Raw genomic sequence first — 19,704 nt, 5'->3', positions numbered from 1 at the left:
TTCCTTATGTTTGGGGCAGTCACATTGGTCAAGTATTCTGCCACTGTGTACACTCTGTTTAGGGCCAAACTAGCATTCTAGTGTGCTCTGTTTTTTTGTTAATTCTTTCCAATGTGTTAAGTAATTATCTTTTTGTTTTCTTATGATTTGGTTGGGTCTAATTGTGTCGCTGTGCTGGGGCTCTGTGGGGTCTGTGTTTGTGAACAGAGCCCCAGGACCAGCTTGCTTAGGGGACTCTTTTCCAGGTTCCTCTCTCTGTAGGTGATGGCTTTGTTATGGAAGGTTTGGGATTCGCTTCCTTTTAGGTGGTTGTAGAAATAACGTCTCTTTTCTGGATTTTGATAATTAGTGGGTATCGGGCCTAATTCTGCTCTGCATGCATTATGTGGTGTTTTATGTTGTACACTGAGGATATTTTTTGCAGAATTCTGCATGCAGAGTCTCAATTTGGTGTTTGTCCCATTTAGTGAATTATTGGTTGGAAAGCGGACCCCAGACCTCACAACCATAACAGGGCAATAGGTTCTATAACTGATTCAAGTCGCTCTCTCTCTCAATTCAATTAACTTTATTGGCATGACTATGTCCCTCATTATATGGCAGGCAGCAATGTAGTGCGCTGCCAACGCACACCTCTCTGCGTCCTCCCGCAACAGGACAGTTAGCCTATCCTCATCAGAGAGGTCTTTGAAACCTTGAGAAAGGGTTTCAAATTTGGGGAAATGACACTCTCTAATTGTTTTAAATTTGTGACATTTTGTCAGGAAATACATCTCTGTTTTGGGTTTTGCTGTGGTGCAGTGGTTGCACAGCTATTCCTCTACTTGGTGCCATATTTTGTTTTGACTGTGTTGTAATTTGGCTTGATCTGATTGATTGGATGTTCTGGCCCTGAGGCTTCAGTGTGTTAGTAGAGCAGGTTTGTGAACTCTCTCTTTCTCCCTCTCTTTCTCCCTCTCACAAACACACACAGACTTTTTGATTTAAGTTTATTGTAGCCTGCACGTGCCAAAATGAATTAGGCTTTATGGTCCAAAACTTTACCATGGTTCGCTGCCATGCATTAATGGGGAATTTGCCATTCAATTTGGTTTCTAACTCTTAGTGCAACAGTTTTGTGAATTAGTTAAGAACAATCTAACTGTCTGTATATCAGGCCCTGAAGCAAAGATATGCATATTCTTGGTACCATTTAAAAGGAAACACTTTTAAAAGTTTGTGTAAATGTGAAAGGAATGTATTAGAATATAACACATTAAATCTGGTAAAAGAAAATACAAAGAAAAAAACGACCGTTTTGTATTTTTTAGTTTTGTACCATCATCTTTGAAATGGAAAAGAAAGGCCATAATATATTATTCCAGCTCAGGTGCAATTTAGATTTTGGCCACTAAATTGCAGCAGTGTATGTGCAAAGTTTTAGACTGATCCAAGGAACCATTGCATTTCTGTTCAAAATGTTGTATCAAGACTGCCCAAATGGGCCTAATTTGTTTATTAATAACTTTTCATGTTCAAAACTATGCACTCTCCTCAAACAATAGCATGGTATTCTTTCACTGTAATAGCTACTGTACATTGGACAGTGGAGTTAGATTAACAAGAATTTAAACTTTCTGCCAATATCAGATATGTCTATGTCCTGGGAAATGTTCTTGTTACTTACAACCTCATGCTAATCGCATAAATCTACATAAGCTCAACCATCCGCAGGGGACCCACCAATCCTGAAGAAGTTTTAAGCGATTCTGCTGAGAAAAGACGAGCATGCATGCCTGACCGAAGCTGATACATTCCAGTTGGTAAGTGTGTGACACTAGAGTGCGCAAGCGCTTATGGCTCCCAGTGACGTAGCCTATGATGGAAGAAAAACTGTTATTTCCCACAGCGGAGAGCCAAGAAGATTACCGGCGCGAGGAAGGTGAGCGAGAGAAGGCAGGAGAGGAAAAAGAAGACGCTACTTCTGACTAGTAGAAGTAGGGGACTTTGCGTCTGAAACATTAGGGGAAAAGAATACCGCACTGGCTGCTGAATCATAGACTAACATGTCAGCATATGAATGAAACCAGAACTATGAAAGCGCGTGGACATTTGAGCTTTACCTTTCATAGAGAGACAAATAGGTGACTGATCGTATAGGATTACAATAGTCGCACCCAGACTATTATAGTTCTTAGGCAGAAAAAGGGGACCGTCCGAAAGTCATGGAGTATAGAGTAGAAATAAAAAATTAGCTCGCGTCAAAAGATTAAAGAAGACGGTCAAAAAGAAATTGCTTGGAGCAGTTGGAACCTGTTAAAGAATGGATTTTAGCTCTATTCGTAAGTTCATCACCAGATGGGTAAGTAGCCTATTGCACTGAATTACTTTCTTGGGATCCATTTGGTTGTGCCAAAACAAAAGTATATGGGGTCTAGGCTACCAACTTGTTGGTCAGGTGGTTGCGGCTTTACAGTCTATTCTCAATGAAACGTTGTTGCGTTTCTATGAACAATTATGCGTTTCCATTTCCTATGTTGCCCTATACACTCGTACCCATATACCGGTTGAAATGGCAGATTTCCGCACTAATAAGCTCCTAAATTGGAACGTAGTGGCTGTACAGGAACACTCTATACATGACGTCAGAGCTCTGGCTATGCACTTCACAGCGCTGTGTGGGTTTTGACTGACAGCCTTTCTGAATTTGAGGACCACGCACGACAAAATATTGCCCCTATCCCACCCGCTAATTGGGCAACATTTGCAAATGTTTTGTTGTCTGAATAAATTAAGATGACTTAATAATGTATTTTGAAATATGAGACATTGAGGATTATAGTAAATACCGCTTTGATGTCATACAGGCAAGCCAATCAGTGAGTCCAAATGTGAACTTCACATTTCGAAATGATAAAACTCATGTCGTATACAGTGTCAACGTTTATGACCATTATGTTTTATGTACAGTTACAAGATGACATGTCGTCATACCCTGAACAGAATGAGACTGTTTATTATGAAGAAAATGTGTCTTGGCACACGCACCGGAATGCACTAATGACTCCTTTCTATGTACACCAAAAGTACGATTTGTTTCTCTGAATTGCCTCGTAAAGGCTGTTAGATCGTATTTTATAACTTAGCTATAGCTTGTTGGCAATAGAACAAGCTTTCAAATCATGCCCACCTGACCTAGATTGCGATGTATAACGGACCGTTTTGGGGTTGTGTAAACGTCACAGCTAGGAGTACAAAAAATGACCTTATAGTTGAAGACTCTTCTTTGAGTCATTAATAAAAGTGGATTGAAATTGCTTAGGAACTGTGCACACTTTGGAGAGGTGTGGTTACTTGGAAACACCAGTTAGTCCTCTCACTCAAACGTTGTTTAAAACAAAAAACAAATGTTTTTGTTTTATGTTGCACCTACTCAACATTTTCCAGGAATAGTTTTATCAGGTTACTGAATGTGTCCAGAGTATTTTCAGATTTCGTTATCAACAAATGTGGCGTAAATGTAAAATGCACATAGAATCAAGTGTAATGTTGGATGTTTGTTTTTTTGTCAGGTGAGCTGTTGTGTACTCATCTTTCGTCTCATAATTTTCTTCAAACTGTTCCCTTTCAGTTGCTACAATGGTTATGCATTTTAATATTTCTTCTGTAAGAAACATTGCAATTTAGCCCTATCCATATCGGCCAATTCCCTAGAGTGTGAAAGGTTAAATAGGCTACATCATAACAATTAAAATAAATTAAGCAAGAAGTTTGTAATTGGTCGGCTTAAACTATTTGAATTGCACAATGTCACTATCGTCTTGACTCTGTTAGGTGAAGTATGGACTCCCTCTTAGAATACGGAAAGAGCAAACCATCATAGTTGCATTTAAACCACAATTGAAGTCTATAGGGTTCTACAATTGTTCCTCGAGCTTAACAGAGTAGTCACTTGTAGCCTATTAGATTTGTGTATGTAATTTATAGCCTAGTTGCTGACAAAATCATTTATTGATATGTTTGTCTTCTGTCATCACCAGGAACCTGTGCTGACTGAATGTCACCTCATGTCTTTTTCATGAAATAGATTATGATATAAGCGCACGTTGGTCGGCAGATAGGATAAAGTCAAAATGATGTGCGCAATGACAGACGTAATTGACAGCACACGCCAAACCATCAATTCAGTATGTTTTAATTTAGGAAGAATAATGATTGAAAACTGACTCATTGACTGAAATGTAAATATAATAATAATGGAATTGAACTCATGAGGTAGAGACCCCTGGTAAAGTTTTGTAAAACAACAACATCCCAACAGTGCAAATACACACTTCTACCAATTTATTTATGTTCTGTGTTGCATGTTAAAAGATTAAGCAAAAATATTTCAGATATCCATAAACCACCTGTTCATAAGTTTACATCAGAGGAGGCTGGTGGGAGGAGCTATAGGAGGACGGGCTCATTGTAATGAATGGAACAGATTCAAACATGGTTTCCATATGTTGGATGTGTTTTGATACCATTCTATTCCAGCTGTTACAATGAACCCATCCTCCTATAGCTCCTCCCACCAGCCTCCACTGGTTTACCTAAAGCAAACAAACACTCCTTCTGTCTTTATGACCAGGCAGGAACACATCCCATTACCACACATTAGACCATATGTCTAGCATAGTTTTGTGGAGATTTCGTAATCCAGTGGTTTTAGGGCTGATGTGTGCTGCTGGGGAAATCAATAGCTTACAGTGGAGACTATGGGCTGTGGGTTATCCAGTTCAGTACAGTAATGCGTGTTTGGCGCTAATCCAGAGGGCTGCTCCCATGAGGCCACGGGGTCCGAGGCATTTGAAGAAGCTTATGGACATATTACTGACTGTAGCCATTAACTGAATGAATGAGACATAGTGTGGTGCTCTCAGGTATTAAAGGGTAGCTGCCCAGTGCACACACCTGGCTCTCTGGGCTTAATATGCATACTGCTTATAGATCTGAATTGTGGCAGAGAGAAACTTCAGTTTATTCAATTTTGTGCTTCAGTGATTATTTGTGATGAATGGATCACCTCAATAACATGGCATCTTTGGCTCAACAACAAAACTACACAGAACATCAATGGATTAGTCGGGGTATACATGCGAGTCGTCCAGCGCGTCACCTCTGAAGGCCATGACTGTAGCCGCGTGTTGAGACGTGTGTTAATCAGCAAACAGACGGGCTGACAGACAGACAGACTCTGATTCACACAGCCTCGCTCTGTTGAGAGATGATGGGCGTGAATGAAAGAATAGCAAATAGTGATGTTGTCTCAGTGATTGGCTATAAACCTACACCCATAGGACTTCACTACATACATGACTATTGAATAACATACTGTAACTTTTGATGGGCAGTCCTGCAGTCCTGTGACAGTGAGTAGAGGGAGGCAAGCCCTTTTGATGGGCAGTCCTGCAGTCCTGTGACAGTGAGTAGAGGGAGGCAAGCCCTTGGATGCAGTACACACTGGGTTAGTTAGTCACGAGGGGACTGTGGAGAGAGCGAGAGTGTAATGTGTAACGAAAAGCTCGGGCCCCCCTGAACTTTGATCTAATGTGTAGTAATGCTGTCTGGCGTTAGGAGAAAAGAGGAGGAGAAAAAGAGGAAAGGAGAAGATTTTTACACACACACACACAGTTATGCAAGTGTACCTTTTTTAGGTTGACAATTTCAAATTGTCATTCCCGCAAAAGTGTTGGAAGGCAGCACTGTAATCTTTGTAGCTGTCAGTTTGCACAAGGTGCCCGCTGTTCCTCTCCTGGTTGTCTTTTTATGCATTTTTCCACCATCTCCTCCTTGTCAACATGTCATGATTCTGTCATCAGTCTCAGCCATTGACATCTGTTTGCTATTCAATTATTTGGTTCCCGCAGCAGCTACTCTTCCCTATTCCTGAGGGTTCACTCAAAACACAAGTACAAAATCATACACATACACAGAAACACAGAAACAACAACAGCATAGAGACAGTAATGCATTATTCATTAACACGAAGGTGAGTGATGAAACATGTATGAAGCAGATCGGGCGACCGACCGACAGACACAAGCACACAACAGTAACACACTGGTCAATACTAGAAAGGTGGGACAGAGCCTGAAACTCTCTGGCCATGGCTGTTTGGCTGCTGACTAATCTGCTCGTCTGGACAGGAAGTCTCTCTCCTGCTGACTTCCTGTCTCCTGGGGATTAGGTTAGGAGTGGGGGAGCTCTCTCTCTCGCTGTCCACATAGATAGATCATCTCATTTATACTCGCCAGAGGGGAGGGACCTTAATGAAACACTAGAACCATGTCATGTTATAATGGGGTCATGTTATTGAGAGGTGATTATGAGGTGAATATACAGACATGTAAATGATCATATCTGACTGCACAATGGATCTCTCCAACTGGGACAAGAAGATATTGAATTAACTTGCTTTGAAAGGGAAACTCATGAGCATGTAATGTTACCATTATGTAAAGTAGCCTATACTCTGTTATATTAGATGTACTGTATAGCATGTTCTTAGTGTGTCATTATTCCTGATAGTCAGTAATACAGTACTACAGCATCTGTGTCCACCAGTGGGATACTTACACAGGGTCTACTGCCTATGTATGGTGTTGTGACTGTTGTGCTGTGTTTCTAGGGACAGAACGGGACAGGAGGGACGTTTTGGGATTAGTAGGATCTGAGCTAAACGGATAACGGGCCATGACACCACTTGTCGTTAGTGTTTAGACTTAGGATCCGGTCAGGGGTTTCTAAAGTTCACACAAAGACTTTATCTGATCAAAATATTTTTTTGTTGTTGTTGTGCAAATTACATCAATTCAAAAGCTGTACTGTACATTACAATATGATGTAATATGCTTGGTCTCTTTAAAACCATTTTTCTGAGATAAAGAAAAAAAATCTAATTTCCTTGAAGTAGGCTTGCTGCATGAAAATACTATGCAACTCTCAATGGACATGAGTACGTATTTCCCCTGAAGACCTCACTCATAGAGCTTCGACTCAAGCTTCCCGTATTGATCTAGCTGTAGCCAGGTTAAATAGCGGTATTATGACTGTGTGAGCTGTGTAATCACAGTGTTATCACACCTCGCTGCACCCACCCTCCGTGTCTCTCGGTCCAGGGTCTTTCAGCCAGGTGGTAATAACATATGACTTAACACCCCCATACTGTACGTGTGTCTCTGTGCGGACAGACTGGGCTACAGGGATCCACAGAGCTCCTCCTTATTCCATTTTGTCTTGTTGCTCTCCTTTAAGTATCCGGTTAATTCCTTTCCATCCAATAACAATAACATTCTACTTTCCATTCATTTGGTTCCAACATGGTGCCCATCATAATTCTAGAATCTCAAAGCAAGTTGAAAACCAAACTCTGTATATCTTTGGCCCTGCCTATAACTATTGAGCTGCTACAGCTCCAGTATTACCAACCGTACTGCTGAGTATCAACCTACACAGGGAGGGCCCTGTGGACCAATAGGCTGATGATGGATTGCAGTGATTTAATGAAGCAGAAAAGGCCACATCAGGAGAGATTGAGCCAGTGAGTGGTTGAACTTGGTAATGTTCCACGTGTTGGTTGCGGGCCCTTGGATAGGAACACTAAATCAAATCCAATCAAATTTATTTACAGTGCCTTGCGAATTTTTTTTTGTGAAGAATCAACAACAAGTGGGACACAATCATGAAGTGGAACGACATTTATTGGATATTTCAAACTTTTTTAACAAATCAAAAACTGAAAAATTGTGCGTGCAAAATTATTCAGCCCCCTTAAGTTAATACTTTGTAGCGCCACCTTTTGCTGCGATTACAGCTGTAAGTCGCTTGGGGTATGTCTGTATCGGTTTTGCACATCGAGAGACTGACATTTTTTCCCATTCCTCCTTGCAAAACAGCTCGAGCTCAGTGAGGTTGGATGGAGAGAATTTGTGAACAGCAGTTTTCAGTTCTTTCCACAGATTCTCGATTGGATTCAGGTCTGGACTTTGACTTGGCCATTCTAACACCTGGATATGTTTATTTTTGAACCATTCCATTGTAGATTTTGCTTTATGTTTTGGATCATTGTCTTGTTGGAAGACAAATCTCCGTCCCAGTCTCAGGTCTTTTGCAGACTCCATCAGAGTCCATTCTTCCAGAATGGTCCAGTATTTGGCTCCATCCATCTTCCCATCAATTTTAACCATCTTCCCTGTCCCTGCTGAAGAAAAGCAGGCCCAAACCATGATGCTGCCACCACCATGTTTGACAGTGGGGATGGTGTGTTCAGGGTGATGAGCTGTGTTGCTTTTACGCCAAACATAACATTTTGCATTGTTGCCAAAAAGTTCAATTTTGGTTTCATCTGACCAGAGCACCTTCTTCCACATGTTTGGTGTGTCTCCCAGGTGGCTTGTGGCAAACTTTAAACGACACTTTTTATGGAAAACTTTAAGAAATGGCTTTCTTCTTGCCACTCTTCCATAAAGGCCAGATTTGTGCAATATACGACTGATTGTTGTCCTATGGACAGAGTCTCCCACCTCAGCTGTAGATCTCTGCAGTTCATCCAGAGTGATCATGGGCCTCTTGGCTGCATCTCTGATCAGTCTTTTCCTTGTATGAGCTGAAATTTTAGAGGGACGGCCAGGTCTTGCTAGATTTGCAGTGGTCTGATACTCCTTCCATTTCAATATTATCGCTTGCACAGTGCTCCTTGGGATGTTTAAAGCTTGGGAAATCTTTTTCTATCCAAATCCGGCTTTAAACTTCTTCACAACAGTATCTCGGACCTGCCTGGTGTGTTCCTTGTTCGTCATGATGCTCTCTGCGCTTTTAACGGACCTCTGAGACTATCACAGTGCAGGTGCATTTATACGGAGACTTGATTACACACAGGTGGATTGTATTTATCATCATTAGTCATTTAGGTCAACATTGGATCATTCAGAGATCCTCACTGAACTTCTGGAGAGAGTTTGCTGCACTGAAAGTAAAGGGGCTGAATAATTTTGCACGCCCAATTTTTCAGTTTTTGATTTGTTAAAAAAGTTTGAAATATCCAATAAATGTCGTTCCACTTCATGATTGTGTCCCACTTGTTGTTGATTCTTCACAAAATATCTTTATGTTTGAAGCCTGAAATGTGGCAAAAGGTCGCAAAGTTCAAGGGGGCCGAATACTTTCGCAAGGCACTGTATATAGCCCTTTGTACATCAGCTGATATCTCAAAGTGCTGTACAGAAACCCAGCCTAAAACCCCAAACAGCAAGCAATGCAGGTGTTGAAGCACGTTGGCTAGGAAAAACTCCCTAGAAAGGCTAAAACCTAGAGGGGAACCAGGCTATGAGGGGTGGCCAGTCCTCTTCTGGCTGTGCCGGGTGGAGATTATAACAGAACATGGCCAAGATGTTCAAATGTTCATAAATGACTAGCATGGTCAAATAATAGGTCTGGGACAGGTGGCAGGTCCGGGGAACAGGTCAGGATTCCATAGCCGCAGGCAGAACAGTTGAAACTGGAGCAGCAGCACAGCCAGGTGCTGATAAAGAGTGCTGATAAAGGGGGGCATAACCCTTAATACCGTCCCCCTCAGAGAATCAGACCACACAGCACACACTCATTCTTAAGAGATCACACAGAGACAGGAACATTGCTCAGGTGCATCTCAAAAGGTTGAAATGGCTTTGGGCTCAATTCAATCCAATCTCAATGACCGTACTCCCTTTCTTTTATCAGTGTTTTGTTATTAGGTCACTGGTCCCAGAGCCCAGAGGGAGCTGCTCAAAACCTGTTCCATGTGATCCAACTGAAACGGTTCTAATCTACAGTGATGTCAGGATGAAAGCAGCCCAGCACGACACATTCATAAAACTGAATGTAGATAGAAATGTGATACAACACTGTATGATAGAACATTGTCCATTCTACACAATACATTTCTATGTGGAGGGATCGTTCAGGACATTCTGTCCTAGAGAACAGAGCCCCTCTACCTATCCACAGCAGTGTCAGAGGAGAATGAGCCAGCCTAGCACAGCAGACAGTGGTGATGTAATAGCAATGGATGGTGGATGAGCGTTTGTCAGTTTGATAGGACCTTAGTGAAGTGAAGCGTGACAGTCCTCACAGTTCGAATAGGAGAGATTCTCAACTTCTAGACTTGATGAACTGCACGCTCAGCCTGGAAATACATTATGAGAGAGAGAGAGAGCTTGACATTCCCTTTGATCTATTATGACTGATATTAATCAGATTATTGACGAGCAACTAGTTACAAATGGACGTCCCTCCTCACGGTCCCCTGCTTTGATGGAAATGAGGAGCTAATGGTTAAATAATTGTCAGAATTCTTGAAGAATGAGCCATGACAACTTGGAGACACACTGTCTGCCCTTGGAATAAATTGTGTGAATGAGTGTAAGATGGGGAGAGGGGGGTGTCTTGAGCCTCCTTGAAACAGACTGTCACTGAGTAAAAGAGGAAGAGATGGAGAGAGGAGATGAAAGAGAGGGGGGAGTGGCTGAGGGCACAGGTGGCAGCTTTATTTCACGGCTGATAGGGAGCTAATTAAACACACTGAGGCGTAGTACTATTTTATCCCACTGTGTCAACACCATAGGTGAGAGCCGTGGTGCAGCTTACCATAATATAAATCCTCCTCCTGTTCCCATAGTGACGACCAAGGACATCAGGGTTCATGCACCCAGCTCTCTGGCCCTTGTCCGGACGAGCGGAGCGGAAAACCAGTGTGTGATCCCCTTTTTAAAAAACCTTTTCAGGGTTATAATGGAGCACAAAGACTAGTTCGATTAGAAGTTAATGGTTGGTTCTATGGACGTCACGCTGCTGATGTGTTTAGGCTGTGACCTCTGACCTTTCAACATTGGTTGTCGTCATAGAAAACATTTTAAACACTCGTGATTGACTGTCTATGGCTTGTCTGTCATACATAATGTACAAGAAAGGTCGTCTGAAAACTAGAACAAAGACATGGCAGTCTGAATTTTAACTTTGGTCTTCATCACGTAAGGATGTGTTCTCTACAGCAGAAAACTGATAGTGTCAAAGTGTCATTCTGTTTTTACATGAAAAACACACACCATCTCCTATTAATCAAAGATAATTATATTTTCCTGAATTGTACCATGTTCTAACAAGATCCTGCTACAACTCTGTTGTCTCTGATCATCAGAGGAAGACCTCAGTCTCACAGAGGAAGACCTCAGTCTCACAGAGGAAGACCTCAGTCTCACAGAGGAAGACCTCAGTCTCACAGAGGAAGACCTCAGTCTCACAGAGGAAGACCTCAGTCTCACAGAGGAAGATCTCAGTCTCACAGAGGAAGATCTCAGTCTCACAGAGGAAGACCTCAGTCTCACAGAGGAAGACCTCAGTGTAGACAGAGGGATTTTGTTTCCCTGGAGTACTGGGTCATTGGATCATCATGTGACCGCCCATCAGCCAGGAGGCCTGGGGTGAGACGGCAGCATTACACACTCACAGGAAAAGGGGAAAGGTTTTGTCGACTGAAACTGGTAACGAGAGAGAGAAGGGTTGGGGAATGAAAGAGAGGCTTTATAATAATGTGGTGATGGAAGTCTAATTGAATTGTCTGGGTAATAAAAACAATCTCTTCATGCTCTGAACTGTGGTTGAGTGGATTGTGAGGACATGGAAAGTGCTGGAATGGGGGCTTTCTGAGGTCATTGTGTCACCACTGACTAAAGTAGACTTAAATATACACTGAGTGTACAACACATTAGGAACTCCTTCCCCCCTTGCCACAGAACAGCCTTAATTCATCGGGGCATGGACGCCTAAAAGGTGTCAAAAGCTTTCCTAGGGGATTGTATCAAGTTGGCTGTATGTCCTTTGGGTGGTCGACCTTTCTTGATACACACAGGAAACTTGCGCCTGACACCTACTACTATACCCCGTTCAAAGGCAGTTCAATATCTTGTCTTGCCCATTCACCCTCTGAATGGCACGTGTACACAATCCATGTCTCAATGCTTAAAAAACCTTCTTTAACCTGTCTCCTCACCTTCATCTACACTGATTGGGGGGGATTTAACAAGTAAATGAATAAGGGATCATAGCTTTCATGCAGAGCTGCTGTGAAGGAAGTTGTCAAAGAAGTGAGTTTGTGTTTATACAGGAACTCCTGACCCCACCTACCATCAACCAATCATTATAGCTATACGAAACCTCACCCTGTGCAATTGGGTCCTGAACTTCCTGAGGGGCCACCCCCAGGTGGTGAAGGTAGGAAACAACATCTCCACTTCGCTGATCCTCAACACTGTGGCCCCACAAGGGTGCGTGCTCAGCCCTCTCCTGTTCTCTCTGTTCACCCATGACTGCGTGGCCATGGGTGATGTCGATTATGGCAGCCCCCTGCACTTCTCTGATTCAGAGGGGTTGGGTTAAATGCAGAAGACACATTTCAGATGAATGCATTCAGTTGTACAACTGACTAGGTATCCCCCTTTCCCAAACTACCTGCCCTCCAGGACACTTACAGCACTCGATGTCAAAGGATCATCAAGGACAACAACCACCCGAGCCACTGCCTGTTCACACCGCTACAATCCAGAAGGCGAGGTCAGTACATGTGCATCAAGCTGCGACCGAGAGACTGAAAAACAGCTTCTATCTCAAGGCCACCAGACTGTTAAACAACCATAACATAGATAGGCTGCTGCCAACATAAAGACTTGAAATCATTGGCCACTTTAGTAAATGGATCACTAGTTACTTCAATAATGCAACTTTAATAATGTTTACATATCTTGCATTACTCATCTCATATATATACTGTATTCTATACCATCTTGCCTATGTCGCTCTGTCATTGCTCATCCATATATTTATATTCTTATTCAATTTTTTTACTTCGATTTGTGTGTATTAGATAGTTGTTGGGGAATTGTTAGATATTGCTGCACCGTCGGAACTAAAAGCACAAGTATTTTGTCAGACTCGCAATAACATCTGCTAACCACGTGTATGTGACCAATAACATCTGCTAACCATGTGTATGGGGGACTGACTGTGTGGTGGGATCAGACCAGCTGACACTTCAGCAGGGGTAAATATGTTAACCTAATCTGCTCAGCTCTACTGGACCCGTACAAATCAGCTGGGCTTGACAATCTGGACCCTCTATTTCTGAAACTATCTGCCACCATTGTCGCAACCCCTATTACCAGCCTGTTCAACCTCTCTTTCATCTCGTCTGAGATCCCCAAGGATTGGAAAGCTGCCGCAGTCATCCCCCTCTTCAAAGGGGGAGACACCCTGGACCCAAACTGTTACAGACCTATATCCATCCTGCCCTGCCTATCTAAGGTCTTCGAAAGCCAAGTCAACAAACAGGTCACTGACCATCTCGAATCCCACCGTACCTTCTCCGCTGTGCAATCTGGTTTCCGAGCCGGTCATGGGTGCACCTCAGCCACACTCAAGGTACTAAACGACATCATAACCGCCATCGATAAAAGACAGTACTGTGCAGCCGTCTTCATCGACCTTGCCAAGGCTTTCGACTCTGTCAATCACCATATTCTTATCGGCAGACTCAGTAGCCTCGGTTTTTCGGATGACTGCCTTGCCTGGTTCACCAATTACTTTGCAGACAGAGTTCAGTGTGTCAAATCGGAGGGCATGCTGTCCGGTCCTCTGGCAGTCTCTATGGGGGTGCCACAGGGTTCAATTCTCGGGCCGACTCTTTTCTCTGTGTATATCAATGATGTTGCTCTTGCTGCGGGCGATTCCCTGATCCACCTCTACGCAGACGACACCATTCTATATACTTTCGGCCCGTCTTTGGACACTGTGCTATCTAACCTCCAAACAAGCTTCAATGCCATACAACACTCCTTCCGTGGCCTCCAACTGCTCTTAAACGCTAGTAAAACCAAATGCATGCTTTTCAACCGGTCGCTGCCTGCACCTGCATGCCCGACTAGCATCACCACCCTGGATGGTTCCGACCTAGAATATGTGGACGTCTATAAGTACCTAGGTGTCTGGCTAGACTGCAAACTCTCCTTCCAGACTCATATCAAACATCTCCAATCGAAAATCAAATCAAGAGTCGGCTTTCTATTCCGCAACAAAGCCTCCTTCACTCAAGCCGCCAAGCTTACCCTAGTAAAACTGACTATCCTACCGATCCTCGACTTCGGCGATGTCATCTACAAAATGGCTTCCAACACTCTACTCAGCAAACTGGATGCAGTCTATCACAGTGCCATCCGTTTTGTCACTAAAGCACCTTATACTACCCACCACTGCGACTTGTATGCTCTAGTCGGCTGGCCCTCGCTACATATTCGTCGCCAGACCAACTGGCTCCAGGTCATCTACAAGTCTATGCTAGGTAAAGCTCCGCCTTATCTCAGCTCACTGGTCACGATGGCAACACCCATCCGTAGCACGCGCTCCAGCAGGTGTATCTCACTGATCATCCCTAAAGCCAACACCTCATTTGGCCGCCTTTCGTTCCAGTACTCTGCTGCCTGTGACTGGAACGAATTGCAAAAATCGCTGAAGTTGGAGACTTTTATCTCCCTCACCAACTTCAAACATCAGCTATCTGAGCAGCTAACCGATCGCTGCAGCTGTACATAGTCTATTGGTAAATAGCCCACCCTTTTCACCTACCTCATCCCCGTACTGTTTTTATTTATTTACTTTTCTGCTCTTCTGCACACCAATATCTCTACCTGTACATGACCATCTGATCTTTTATCACTCCAGTGTTAATCTGCAAAATTGTAATTATTTGCCTACCTCCTCATGCCTTTTGCACACATTGTATATAGACCCCCCCTTCGTTTTCTACTGTGTTATTGACTTGTTAATTGTTTACTCCATGTGTAACTCTTTGTTGTATGCTCACACTGCTATGCTTTATCTTGGCCAGGTCGCAGTTGCAAATGAGAACTTGTTCTCAACTAGCCTACCTGGTTAAATAAAGGTGTTCTCAACTAGCCTACCTGGTTAAATAAAGGTGTTCTCAACTAGCCTACCTGGTTAAATAAAGGTGTTCTCAACTAGCCTACCTGGTTAAATAAAGGTGAAATAAAATAAATAAATAAAAATAAAAGTATGTGACCAATAACATCTGCTAACCATGTGTATGTGACCAATAACATCTGCTAACCATGTGTATGTGACCAATAACATCTGCTAACCATGTGTATGTGACCAATAACATCTGCTAACCATGTGTATGTGACCAATAACATCTGCTAACCATGTGTATGTGACCAATAACATCTGCTAACCATGTGTATGTGACCAATAACATCTGCTAACCATGTGTATGTGACCAATAACATCTGCTAACCATGTGTATGTGACCAATAACATCTGCTAACCATGTGTATGTGACCAATAACATCTGCTAACCATGTGTATGTGACCAATAACATCTGCTAACCATGTGTATGTGACCAATAACATTTGATTTGATTCACCTGGTCAGTCTGTCATGGAAAGAGCAGGTGACCTTAATGTTTTGTACATTCAGTGTATGTATGTATGTGTGTGTATATCTGTGTCATATCCTGTGATCAAATATCACAGATGATCGTATTCATTGTCCACATATTGTGAGTGGGCTGAGGGCACCGTAATGATACAAGTATTACAATTTGCTTAATTGCCTAATCTGATCTCACAAATACATTATTTTTCAACTTTTACCTAGAGAGCTCCGTGAACTTCAGAACAGATTTCCATTGTTTCAGTATCACTTCCCTACCATGTCCTTTTGTCTCTGCGTGCTTAGAAATCCCTCAGTCTAGGCCTGTAATCTGCTAAATGATCTATTTAAAGATAGCTGGCTCTTGCTGGCAGCCTTTTGTCTATCAAACGCATGGTGAGGTGAGTGGATACAATGTGCCCACAGATCGATTTGAAGCGTTTAGGAGAGAAGAGCGAGGCTGCTGTCAGTGATCTGACGGAGAGGTATTGGGTTGTTATGCCTGGCTGCACGTTGAGTGAGTGTGAGAGAGATTTCTGCTAGTCAAAACAATTCGGCTTCAAGTCAGAAAAAAATAACCTCAACTCTCTCTGTTCAAAACTTTCACTGGTATCGATTTTCAATGTTTTCATTCAAACGAACGAAATAAAGGGTTAAAGGAGTCAGAGCTGTGACTGTGGTCTGTGTTGTCCCCTGGCTGGCTCCTAGCTCTATGACAGGGAGGTTCCTGACGGGTCTATGCTATTTTTGGTCCTGACTTTAGCTGGTGAATGTTTTATAGGTAGTAGGAGATTGACTGGTGCTGCTAAGGTGAGAGTGTAGTGAAGTGATGCCACAGGGCCAACACACACACGCCTGGCTCTAGTCTGGAGGATTAGATAGCACCACAGACAGACAGCCTTAAAGCCTCTGTATGGTCAATCTGAGGTCTGCAGTGGCTGTACAGCATTTACTGAGATACGGCCTCTGCAGAAGTCAGGGCATGTATATTTCTTATGCTTCTCAGAGCTTTTGTGAAGGAAGTTGTCAAAGAAGTGTTTGTGTTTATACAGGAAGCCCCAATCATGTCAATGCAGAGCTTTACAAGCCCTCCTCATTGTTACAATATGTGGCTGGTGCACGGCGATGTAACCTTTTACACTGAGACCAGAGAGACACTTTCACTGTGACGCTCCCACTTACACCTCCGCTAGGTTTTTGAACACAGACTTAGAATTGACAGGTCTTTTTTTGGCATTTCTGTTTTGGAGTCTGTTCTATTGTCATTTGATACATTCGTAGCTACTTTTATTTAATCAGGGGAGTCCAGTTGAGACCAGTGTTCATTTTCAATGGTGGCCTGAGACCACAAAGCAAAAGATTTTAAAGAAATATAACAAGATCCAATAACAAGTACTTTACATTACATTAGAACAACATCACAGCCTTCATTAAGTCAAAACTATTGCACACCTCTGTGAACTCATTCATCATCAGGGTTTCAAACTGCCCTAGTGGCACCAGGGAATCTAAATGTAATACATTTTGTGGAGCGCGAGAACTAAAAGCGGATTTACCTAATTCCACGGAGACCCGAGGAATCTGAAGAGTTAACCAACCCTGTGAATGGGTTTGGTATCTCATTCATTTATATGTTGGAAGCTTGTGTAGTTTCTAAAGTTTGAATTGATGGGAGTGGAGGTATAATCAAATCTGGCTGAGCACAGAGCTCTGAGGTGTTCCTCACAATGCCTGTGTTCAGTAGAGCTGAGCAGATTAGGTTAACATATTTACCCCTGCTGAAGTGTCAGCTGGTCTGATCCCACCACACAGTCAGTCCCCCATCACATGACTAAGGCCTGTGTGATCATGTGACTGTTTAGCCCAGAACAGAACTGCCTCTATGGTGTAACATGCACACTAGTGTGACCATGTAGATGATCAGTCACGGGGAGCTTTGTTTGGAATCTGTTGAACACATATGAATCCTAAGGCTAAAATATTTTGGGGACAACATCTTGAGTTTTTATGTGCACTTGGTTTGAGTGTTGTCGGGTTGAGTTGGGTGTTTCCCTGTCTCTGGAATGCAGTGTGTGTGTGTGTGTGTGTGTGTGTGTGTGTGTGTGTGTGTGTGTGTGAGTGTGGTAGCTTTAGACAAAGGGGGTTTGTTTGAGGAAGTCACACAGAGACCATGTGAGTGGATGACTGGCTGCTGTGGCAGTCCTGGGAAGAGAGAGGAGAGGACCAAACCTGGCACCACTCTACAGACGAACAGACTAGCTGCCGTCACACAGCCATTTCTGGGAGTCATACTGCTTATGAAACCACATGAACACACTGATAACCTGCACCTTTGTTACTCTGCACCTTTTGTTCTGTGTGTATTCAATCGTATGTTTAGAATAATGCTGCTGTCTAATAACCTGTCATGGTTGGGTTCATGAGAGTGACAGATTGACTAAGCAATTTGGCAGTATGCCCAGAACATTGCTCTGGGAACCAAAAGGAGAATCTCAGTTTCAAGGTAAGAAGCCTGGTGTGGTATCAGTCAGTCTCATGCAGGAACCAACCTTGCTTATATGACTTGTTTGTGTAGCAGTATTAAAGAAAATTTGTACCCCCTTTTTCTCCCCGATTTCTTGATATCCAATTGGTAATTAGTCTTGTCCCAACGCTGCAACTCCCGTACGGACTCGGGAGAGGCAAAGGTCGAGAGCCGCGCTTCCTCCGAAACACGGTTCAGCCAAGCCGCACTGCTTCTTGACACAATGCCCGCTTAACCCGGAAGCCAGCCGCACAAATGTGTCAGAGGAAACACCTTAAACCTGGCGACCGGGTCAGCGTGCATTGCACCCGGCCCACCACAGGAGTCGCTAGAGCGCGATGGAACAAGTACATCCCGGCTGGCCAAAACCTCCCCGGACGACGCTTTACCAACTGTGCACCGCCCCATGGGTCTCCCGGTCGCGACAGAGCCTGGACTTGAACCAGGACCTCTAGTGTCACAGCTATCACTGCGATGCAGTGCCTTAGACTACTGCGCCACTCAGAACTCCCCTTTAAAGTTTCATCAGGCTTGTATTGAGTTTGTGAACCCCTCAGTCCGTGACAATACAGATTGCTTAATTTACTTGACATTAGTAATGAATCATACTTTGAGGAACAGCATTTTTGTTTCCCATCCAAGCATTGACAGTGAAACAGCGTCTGTCACAGTGTGCCATGAATCAGTAGGATAATATGATAAGTCTTCTCACCATGTAGCAGACGGCCAGTCGGCAATTCATGGAAATAGACTAATTAGTCTGGTTCCATTCTGCTGCACCCTAATATCCACCACTTCACACCCCCTGGAGCCTGTCTGGTCCTGCCTGGGACAAAACACAGCCTTGGGAACACTCAGCTCTGGGTGGACTGACTTATAGCCCTGGGACTGGGACAAGTCGGCCTCTACAATAACAAAGAGCCTGGGACGCTGGGACTTGGGTGTTGCTGTTTCCTATCACTCTGTGCTAACCCTAACCTCCAAGATGGCTACGATATCATCTTGTGCCATGGTCTGTGTGTGTAGTGTCTCCTGGAACAGAAGGAGGAAGTGAGAAGATGATTTATGAGGAGATGGTGTATCGAAGGCCCAGGAGGTTTGGGCTAGTATAGCTTAGCATAGCCTCTTCCTCTGTCTTACCCACTGTAGCATGGAGAAATGAGTTTATTAACAGAGTTATTCAGCAGCTGTCCTGTACTGAGCCTTACAGCAGACTACTGTATGACACCAGGCATAAAAATAGATATTTCACATTTATTTAACCAGGTAGGCTAGTTGAGAACAAGTTCTCATTTACAACTGTGACCTTGCCAATATAAAGCAAAGCAGTTCGACACATACAACAACACAGAGTTGCACATGGAATAAACAAACATACAGTAGAACAAGTCTATATACAGTGTGTGCAAATGAGGTAAGATAAGGGAGGTATGGCAATAAATAGGTCATGGTGGCGAAGTAATTACAATATAGCAATTAAACACTGGAATGGTAGATGTGCAGAAGATGAATGTGCAAGTGGAGATACTGGGGTGCAAAGGAGCAAGATAAATAAGTAACAGTATGGGGATGAGGTAGTTGGATGGGCTATTTACAGATGTGCTGTGAGCTGCTCTGACAGCTGGTACTTAAAGTTAGTGAAGGAGATATGTGTCTCTAACTTCAGTGATTTTTTTTTTCT

General features: G+C 43.2%; 1 protein-coding gene across 1 annotated transcript in view; it reads left to right on the top strand.

Annotated features, from left to right (window-relative positions):
• The first annotated feature begins 1,904 nt into the window (after nucleotides 1–1,904).
• Nucleotides 1,905–19,704, top strand: part of LOC116354015 (probable phospholipid-transporting ATPase IH) — a 49,416-nt gene continuing 31,616 nt past the window's right edge. Inside the window, exon 1 of the mRNA XM_031792710.1 lies at nucleotides 1,905–2,341. Within this exon, the coding sequence (XP_031648570.1) occupies nucleotides 2,303–2,341 (39 nt within the window). The 5' untranslated portion in view covers nucleotides 1,905–2,302. The remainder of the gene's footprint in view (nucleotides 2,342–19,704) is intronic.

The sequence above is a fragment of the Oncorhynchus kisutch genome, linkage group LG16 (genome assembly GCF_002021735.2).
Source record: "Oncorhynchus kisutch isolate 150728-3 linkage group LG16, Okis_V2, whole genome shotgun sequence".
Classification (NCBI taxonomy): Eukaryota; Metazoa; Chordata; class Actinopteri; order Salmoniformes; family Salmonidae; genus Oncorhynchus; species Oncorhynchus kisutch.
This window is presented reverse-complemented; position numbering and strand designations above follow the sequence as displayed.